Source organism: Neophocaena asiaeorientalis, unplaced genomic scaffold (assembly GCF_003031525.2).
Source record: "Neophocaena asiaeorientalis asiaeorientalis breed wild unplaced genomic scaffold, Neophocaena_asiaeorientalis_V1.1 scaffold605, whole genome shotgun sequence".
NCBI lineage: Eukaryota > Metazoa > Chordata > Mammalia > Artiodactyla > Phocoenidae > Neophocaena > Neophocaena asiaeorientalis.
The window spans coordinates 205,428-215,247 of NW_020172214.1; the positions used below are offsets into that span (position 1 = coordinate 205,428).

At 34.4% G+C, this 9,820-nt stretch overlaps 1 protein-coding gene and 1 non-coding gene across 3 annotated transcripts in view; both read left to right on the forward strand.

The window, feature by feature from the left end:
- NOX4 (NADPH oxidase 4) overlaps nt 1-9,820 on the forward strand; it is a 142,109-nt gene that overhangs the window by 51,670 nt on the left and 80,619 nt on the right. For both annotated transcript variants that reach the window (XM_024761781.1, XM_024761787.1), the window contains 3 exons: nt 4,693-4,909; nt 7,184-7,348; nt 7,471-7,533. In XM_024761781.1, the coding sequence (XP_024617549.1) occupies nt 4,693-4,909; nt 7,184-7,348; nt 7,471-7,533 (445 nt within the window). The remainder of the gene's footprint in view (nt 1-4,692; nt 4,910-7,183; nt 7,349-7,470; nt 7,534-9,820) is intronic.
- On the forward strand, nt 6,716-6,822 carry LOC112410956 (U6 spliceosomal RNA). The gene has a single exon (XR_003005540.1). It is a non-coding gene; the product is annotated as a U6 spliceosomal RNA (small nuclear RNA).

The following is a 9,820-nucleotide window of genomic DNA, read 5'->3' on the forward strand; positions in this document are numbered from 1 at the left end:
TTAACTTTTAGATGCACTTGCTGTATTCAAACAAATTATGTAGTTATTATTTGCTTTTAAAATCAATTCACTAGAAACTCACTGAAGACTTACTACATGCAAGAAACTTGCAGGAGGGCTGATGAGATTTGGCAGTGAGTGTAGTTATAAGAGGGATATATAAATGCACAAGATATTATTCCTTCTACTAATTTGGGAATAAACAATGTGCTTTTGTTCATACTCCTCCCTCATATTGGAATGCCATTTCCCTAGTCTCTAACATTAGAATCTCCACATCCTTCAGTTGCTTCCCCGTGAAGCCCTTTCCAGAATGTCATTATCAGAGTTCATTATCTCTATGTACTCTCCAGGGGTCACTATACATCTATATAGCATAACTCATTTTGGTTTTTAGTTGTTTTTGCTTTCATGCCTAATTATACCCATTAAAGTTGTGCTATTCAATTTAGATTAATTACAATGAAATAATATGAAAAATTCAATTTTTTGCCTGAACTACCACGTTTCAATGGCTCAATAGCCACATGTGGCCCATGGCTGGACAGCACAGATTTAGACCATTTCTACCACCACAGAAAGTTCTGTTGGATAGAAGTGCACTAAATTCTAAGCTTCTTAAAGACAGAGGCCATATCATTTAAATTAATACGTTTCAAAACTTAAATAATAATAAATGTGAAATAGGTGTATCTCACTGGTGATGTGGGGCAAGGAAGAAAATCAGGATTATTCGTCAGATAGATACAGCTGTGTGTTATTTAAAGTGTTAATTAAAGTGGGCTCTGTTGTATTTGAAAAGATTGCATTAAACTCTAAAGAAAGACAAGTCTATTATGTTTGCTGAAATAAATATAGGTACTAGGGATTCAAAGAAATCACAAAGACCACATGTAATATTGAACTCAGTTTTAACAAATGTGGTCACAGTGAAGTAATTGGACTAAAAAGATGATATCTGATTTTTATCTATCAATCTAGTATCTATAATATCTAATGTACATTCCTATTCAAAATTCTTCAGAGTGAAATTATTTTATGGACTTGAAATATAATTTTTAAAGAAATATTATATTCTAGGGTTGCAAATTCTAAGAATTTCTTCAGTAGTACCAAAGAAATTTCTAAAAAGTTCTGTACCAGTACTAAAAAAGTTTTATTTTTTACTAGTACAATGAAAAAGTAAGTTACTGCATTTATTTGAACTTAGAAAATAACATAAAATTATTGGTTTGGTAGAAATATACTACCTCCTTTTCCAGATATATAACCATGTAGAGCCATGAAGTTTATTCATTGCACACATTGACCTTCAATTTCAGTATATTGTTCATAAGTAGAATGGGGATTCTGCAGGGGGAGCAGGTCTAGTACATGGGGAGGTGTATGGCCTTTGTACTCTGACTTGGCTACTGACTGACAGTGTGGTCTTGGGCAGATTACTTAACAGTTCTGAATGTTTTCACTCATTCTGAGATGGGGCTACTGACCTTTACCACACAAATGTATTATGAAGTTTGTGGAAATAGGTATTGAAGCAGCAAGCACCTGTCTGGCATGTACTACTTATCCTTCCAATACTAAGTTTAATACCTGCCAGTGTCCTTCCTTTTGAACCCGTCAGTATCTTTACCACCTAATTTAGCCAAAAAACCCAGAGATTCCATGCTTGATTTTTTTCTGATGAATGATATTTTTTGTTTCTTATCATTGTTTGCCCATAGATCTTTTCTCTCTTATCCATGTTTCTTCAATGGCAACAACTACAATCTGAGACAAAGAAAAGGCCATTTTAATGGGCATAGACAGAGGTAACCTATGCCATTAAGCTTGATAATAGCTTAAAATAACGTAAAACTCTCAAAATTAAAAGGGATTTTAGAATATTATATGCTACTTTATACACCAAGAATGGCAACATTGTTTATTTGATTGGGCTGTCCTGAAGATTTGTACTGCATAGTAAAAACATTTGTCATTCTAAGGACCATTAGCACATGGGGTGATGCCCACTTGAATGCTGTGATGACTCAGGAGAAGGAATAAATAACATTTCTTTGCCTGATATGAAGCAGCCCCTTCACACACACACACACACACACACACACACACACTCACACACACACACACACACACACACACACACTCTCTATCTCTATCTGACCTAATTTCCAGGCTTTTGTTCGTTTTGAACCCCTTCCCTTAATGTCTACTTCTTTAACCAACTGATTTGCTATGCATGATATAGGTTTTTGGAGTGAGGGAGCTCAGGTTTCTGAATCCCATGCTTTGACTACTACTTAATTAATCTCTGACCTAAACGATAGCCTTGTGTTTCTCATCTGTGTAATGGGAATAAAATCACCTGGTATGTTATTTTGTTTTGAATTTTAAGTGGGAAATAGATGTTTACAAAATTCCTGACATACTTTCTTAATAAATATTGACCTTCCCCTCCCTTACTTTTTTAAAGGTATGTTGTGAGGATCCAATGATCCAGTGAACTAACATGCTGTGTAGTAAGAGGTGAAGAGCTTAGAATTTGAGTCAGACCTGTGTTCAAATCTTGGCTTGGCCACTTATTAGCTGTGTGACCCTAGGGTATTAATTTATTAAAATAGTTTCTTAATTTGTAAAATGGGAATAATAATTTGTATTTCATGTAGCTGTGGTGAGGGTAATGTGAAATGTATACAAATTGCTCTGGACTGGACCTCATGTCTTCTATACATTACTAAGCTCTTTTTTTTTTTTTTTTTTTTTTTTTTTGTGGTACGCGGGCCTCTCACTGTTGTGGCCTCTCCCGTTGCGGAGCACAGGCTCCGGACGCGCAGGCTCAGCGGCCGTGTCTCACGGGCCCAGCCGCTCCGCGGCATGTGGGATCTTCCTGGACCGGGGCACGAACCCGTGTCCCCTGCATCGGCAGGTGGACTCTCAACCACTGCACCACCAGGGAAGCCCACTAAGCTCTTATCAAATCTCTCTACTCAAATTATCATTTGTGGTCTGAGTTATGTTCAGCTTCTCTAAAGATATCTTCTAAACTGGATTTTAAGTTTTGGAGTGTTAGGGGCCAGATCTGACTATCTGTAGCACCACCTAGGATAGTGCCAGTTGCATTATGCCAATGTTTGTTCAACTTAACAACCAATAGAAAAAAATGCTTGAGATTTTTGGCCTGCCCACCCATCAGCCACTACCCTTGGGATAGTTAATAAGAGCAACAGGTTTGGGTAACTCATTACTTGTAATAAAAGCTGCATCAAATTAATGGATTTTTCAAGTATTAAAATGGCACAGTTGTATTATATGACTAGAACTCTATAAAAGATTATGTACTTGGCTCACATTTATACAATATGCATTCATTTATTCCATACCTAGGCCATATCTACTGCATTACTGAAAAAAAATGTGTGTGTGGTCTACCATGGATGTTATGTAATACAGCCACTACTTAGATTCTCCTGACGTGTTCTCTGTGCTCTCCAGTGACTTCATAATGACTGGTTTTAGGGAAGAAAGTAAAATAAAGTGAAGAGAGAAAGGGAATTGAGCATAAGTAAAAGGCGTAAAAGGGAGAATGATCAGGTTGAGTAGATGGTACATTCCACCAAAGACTACCTTAGTCATTGCTAAGTCGTTGACCTATTTAGTATCAGTTTTCTTGTTATAGTTTTTGTTGTTTGAAAATATCATCCTTATAATATCATTTGTAAAATTATAGCTGTGGTGAACTTAAAGATGTACTTTTTAAATGTACTAAAATTGATTGTTTGGGAGCATGAAGGGTAATTTAAAAACATACTCAGACAACGAGGAAAAATAATTTTGGAAACCAAAATTTTAATATCTCAAAATTAAAATAAACATTTTCAATGCTTTTCAAAATCTTACTTTTTTCTTCAAGATTTGCTTATGCAAAAAAATTTTTTTAATATAATCTATGATTTCATGCACGATCCCTGTGAGGTAGATCTTACTTAACTCCTTATAAGAAATAAAGAGCACAGAAAGTCGAAGGGTTATCTTAAATCTCACAAAATATGAAATAATAAGAATGGGATTTTAGGGTTTTAAGTTCTCCTTCCTGATTCATTATTTTGAGGCTTTTATGTGGTCCTGTTTATGGAGAAATTGAAAAGTAAGCAGGTTTAGGGCCTGATTGCTGTGTATTGTTTTCAGATCACAGGAGATGCAAGCTTCCAGTTTCTGTTGTTATGTTTGTTTAACGTTTCTCTGTAAATCAACAAGGCTTGTTTTATCTAGTCTTAGCCAAATCAAGTATGATCCCCATACTTTTCCATTTGTGTTTGAAATTATAGTGAAAGTACTCATCATTATAGTGTTTACTGAAGTGAAAACTTGTATGTGATTGTATGAATGCCTAATAGACTCGAAGTAAAGGCTGTCAAATTCAAGAATATTTGGAAAGATTGCATGTGTCTTCTCTACCATGTATTTGTGGCATTTGTGGGGGGCGTCTAAATTTTTTGATTTAGTTCCATAGTAAAGAATTTATTAAAAGTTTTAAGATTTCTCAATTGCTCTTAAGTAAGATAAATGAGAAGCATTTCTTTTGGATAAATGCTATGTAAAGTTAACAAGAAAATAAGGTTATTTTCTTGTACTCTGTTCTCTGATTTCAATCTCTTTTTCATCTCCTTGTTTTTATTTTTTTCTTAACTTTAGAGGGCTGCTTAAGTATCAAACTAATTTAGATACGCACCCTCCTGGCTGCATCAATCTTAATGGAACCCGCTACCAGAATATTCACTTACCAGAGTATCTCTCAGAACATTTTCATGAAACTTTCCCTGGAGGATTTTCAAAACCAGATGAGCTTACCCAGAACACATTTGTGAAGATTTGTATGGAAGAGCCCAGGTTCCAAGCTAATTTTCCACAGGTCAGATTAATTCTATGTCTTTAATAGTCTCTGCAAAGTCCATGTTTCCATAACAATTGATCAACATTGTATTTAGACATGTTTTTGAAGGTAGTGAAGCAATTATTCTTGCAGAAGAGAATGTTTCAGGATGTTTCAATAGCAAATTAGTACCTATTGTTTCATTATAGGCAGCCGACAGCTCAACGAGAATATTACAGAATATAGAAAATCCCTGCTTAACTGATCATATGATCTTTGCATACTGTGGCACTGGTACTTGCCACAAGAAAGGTAGCAAAGATATTTTCCTTATGCATTGAGAAGAGTAAGTTGAATAAGGAAAACAATAGTGAAAGAACTAGTACTACTACTAATAATTATTATGGTATATTCTAATATGATGGTACAATTTTATATATAATATTATAAATACTAAGCTGTAAAATCAATTTATTGAATGCTTAATATCATCTGCTAGGAACTATGCTAAAATGTATTATATGCATAATTTCTTCAGTATTCACAACTCTTTGAAGTAATTAGTATCATCCTCAATTTTCTGATGAGGAAATTGTGGCTTAAATACATAAAATACCTTGACCAAACTCTACAGGCTAACATGTGGGAGAAGTAGAGTGTAAAACCAGGTTGTTGATTTGCTCTTAGAAAACTTCTTTCCCAAAGACCCAGCCAGTAGTTTGATAAAGGTCCTAATCTTCCCTTGTGGCCGTGGGAGCTGCCCACATGGGTATTATGCCCTGTATTCTTTGTCTGTAGCAAGTGAAAATGAGGGAATAGTGATGTTGAATGTCTGTTTTAAGAAGAAGAAAGGGGGGTCAAAAGGTCGAGTTTGTAGATGACTTTGGAGTGAGTGAGTGTTAGTCTTGTGTTTATTATTAATAATAACCCTCTAGATTTCTATTAGACTTTACAACCTTCATTGCTTTTCTGGGCTTCACACAATGCTATATGTTAGGGAGGGCAGGTATTGGGACTCCCACTTTACTTGTGTGCGACCTGATGCTCGAATGGTGACTGTCCCAAAGTTGCAGAGCTTGTTCTGTGATGCTTACTTTTCACACAGTTTCTAACCAAATGTGAGGAAGAGGCATGATTTGCGTGGAAGAATATAGTTCTGGAATAACTCTGTAAATAAGGTTTAAAGAAGTGACCATGAAAATAAGTTTGGGTTGGAGGCTTCCAGGTGTTGAGGGAGGTAAAGTATGCAGCTGTAGGAGAAAGGTTGGCTACACAGGTTATGCAGTTATCCTGGGATCAGGGCTATCCCTCCAGCACACGTGCAAAATTGTCATGGTTTCCAAATTCTAAATATTATCTGCTATTCATATTACGTAAAAGTAAGTTGTGAACAACACATGTGGTATACCCATATTTAAAAATATGTGCATATACATATTTTACATTGGGTATACATTTTGTATATGTACATTATGCATATACATTGTGTGCATTAACAATATCTATGGTTCTCATTTTTTTAACAAACATTGAACTGGTACATTTTTGTTAAAATCATCTTCAGATTTATTTGAGCTTTTACTTCCCTTTCTTCTCTTGTTAGATAAAGATATTGTATATATATACAATATATATTTCTGGTGTGCACAGAAGGATATATGAAACAACATATGCTTACCTGTTAATGGTAGTTATACCCTTAGCAATGGCTAGAGGGTAGGGTCTTCATATTACTTCCCCTTTTATTTCATACTTTACTCTTGTTTAAGTTGCAGTGAGCATCTGTTGTTTTTTACGCATTTTTCTTTACACCTTGTTATTTAAAATACAGATTAAAATATTACTGTTCTCACTTCAGCAGCACATATACTAAAATTGGAACGATACAGAGAAGATTAACATGGCCCCTGCACAAGGATGACAGGCAAACTCATGAAGTGTTCCATATCTTTGGCCATGTAACTTGCTTTGGCCAATGGGATGCCAGTGGACGTGATGTGAGCAGAGGATATGATGTGTGTGCTTGTCTGATTGGGCTTGTCCTCTTGTACTTCTACCAGCACCATGGCAAGAGCATGCCTGGGGTAGCCACTGCTCCTCAAGCTTTGGTCCTATAATGTGACACATGGAACAAACACCCCACTTGTCCTACAGATGTGTTACCAAGAAATAAATGTTTATTATTGAATGCTAAAAATATATATATTATTACTGTATTATTACTGTAATGTGTCAAATAAGCAGTTGGGCAGGATATAAAGATTCTTATAATACAAGTGTTTCTTAAAGTGTATTTCAAAAATTCTCCGTTAGACCTGGCTTTGGATTTCTGGACCTTTGTGCCTGTATTGTGCTGAAAGGCTTTATAGGTGTATCCGGAGCAATAAACCAGTCACCATCATCTCAGTCATAAGTCATCCCTCAGATGTCATGGAAATCCGAATGGTCAAAGAAAATTTTAAAGCAAGACCTGGCCAGGTGAGTCAGTGTCCGGAAACTTTTAAAGTACCCCTTATCTTTACATGTTTTTTGAAAATTAGCATCATTAGACTATTTGGATTTCTTTTCTGGTCATTTAAAAATTGTTTGTTGCTTTTTAGTATATTGTTCTACATTGTCCCAGTGTGTCTGCATTGGAAAACCATCCATTTACTCTCACAATGGTAAGAAACTTGTTTTTCGGTTTTTTAATTTTTAGAATGAAATGTGTCTTTTTCTTTTTGTGTGTGTACACTCCACTCCACTCCATATCATTCAAACCTGTCACAATATCCTTAATGTTTAAGTAAACCATCTTTTTACAAAGAAATATAATTATTCAGAAACTTTTAAACTATTTATTATTTTCTACAACTTTAAACTTCAGGAAATAGTATATTTAATTCATTAAACCTTGTTGATTCAAAATGCAGAAAATTTCCTGAATATTTGGACTCTTCCTTTTATGAATTATGTACCAAAATATAATATGTGCATGATTTTCTTTAGAGAGATTAAAATTATAGAAAAGGAAATTACTCTGGGTTGAGGTGGAAGCATAAGAAAATGTTTAGAAAAGAAAAAGCCCAGTATAATTGGCACCCAGGTTGTGTATGGAGAAAGGAAAGGAAAATAAGGTCAGAAAAATAAAATGGAATAATAATGAGGGGAAATCTAGCTAAATAACGGCATTATCAAATATTGTTAGCCCATTGTTTCACATTATTTTTTTCCATTATACAAATGGCATGAACCCATTATAAAAAAGTAAACAATTCACAAGCATGTAAGATCACATTATAACTTTTCCTCATTTCCCCACTCCCCAGTCCTTTTCTTGAGTTTGACCTATAGTCTTCCAGATATTTTTTTGTATACTTTGGCATATATAGGTGTCTGGCATTTGTTTGCTGGATCCTTTGTTTTATCATTTTCTCTTTTTACACAACAATATGTCATGGACAACTTTCCATGTTACCGTATTTGTATATGCCTCATTCTTTTTGATCACTGTATAATATTTCACAGTAGGAACGTACTGTAATTTATTTAATATTCCCCATTGATGATAGAGGTTAAGATTTTATTCAGTTTCTAACAAAGGTAACTGAGACAGGGACCACATGTTTAAAATATATGCTAAGATATGCAAATAAAATTGAACAAATTATGAGGGAGAGGTCAGAAAAATAACTGGTGTCAAAGTGCTAAGGTTTAGGGATGAGGCTGTGCTGGGATTGGAACCGCTGTTAAATTTGTTGTATTAGTCAAGTTGAAAATTTGGAAACCTTGGCCAAGTTACCTCACCTTTTTGTACATTCATTTCTCGGTGTAATATTGTGATAAAAGCAACAGCTATTCAAACATTTATGAGTTAAAATGAACTACTACAAATAAAGTATGTAGAACACAGCCTGGAACGTGAAGTGTCAGGTACATGTCAATACATGTTAGCAAGTATTATGATTTTTATTTTCAGTGTGAACTTGTCCCTTGAGAACATGTACTTGTGAAGATGGCTAGGCCAGAAAATTTTGTATTTAAAGGATAAAACAAGCAGAAAGGAAGTGTCAAACGGTTAGAGAAAGAACAGAAGTTATTTATCCAATAGCAATTCTTTAAAAAGAAAGAGAATTTTTTGCTTCATTTGCTCCAAATTTTGCATTCTGTTTGTATGTAGCAAATTTATTTATCTATTTATTTATTTTTAATTTGTCTTCCAGTTTTATTGAGATATGACTGACATATACCACTGTTTAAGTTTAAGGTATGCAGCGTAATGATTTAGCTTACATACATCATGAAGTGATTAGCACAATAAGTTTAGTGAACGTTTGTCATCTCATATAGATTCAAAATTAAAGAAGTAGAAAATAAATATATTTTCTTTGTGATGAGAACTCTTAGGATTTACTCTGTTAACAGTTTTCATATGTATCACACCACAGTGTTAATTATATTTATCATGTTATATATTATATCCCTAGTACATATTTACCTTATAACTGAAAGTATGTACCTTTTGATGGCCTTCGTCCACTTCCCCCACCCCATGCCCCACCCACCTTCCCCTGGTAACCATAAATCTCATCTCTTTTTCTTTTTGAGTTTGTTTGTGTCTTTATTTACTTTTGAAGTATAATTGACCTACAGCACTATGTTAGTTCTTGTTACCCAACATAGTGATTCGATATTTCTATATGTTTCTAAATGATCACCATGATAAGTCCAGTTACCGTCTGTCATCATACTAAGATATGACATAGTTATTGACTGTATTTCCTAGATTATTAATTATTGAGGAAATGTAGTTTGGTATCTAGTGAAATAATTAACAACATTCCATTTTATCATGAAAGGTGGCAACATTGGCCTACCTTGGAGACAGGTATAGTATAGTAGTTTATAGTCATTATAGTAGATTACAGTAGTTATAGTATATATATATATATATATATATATATATATATA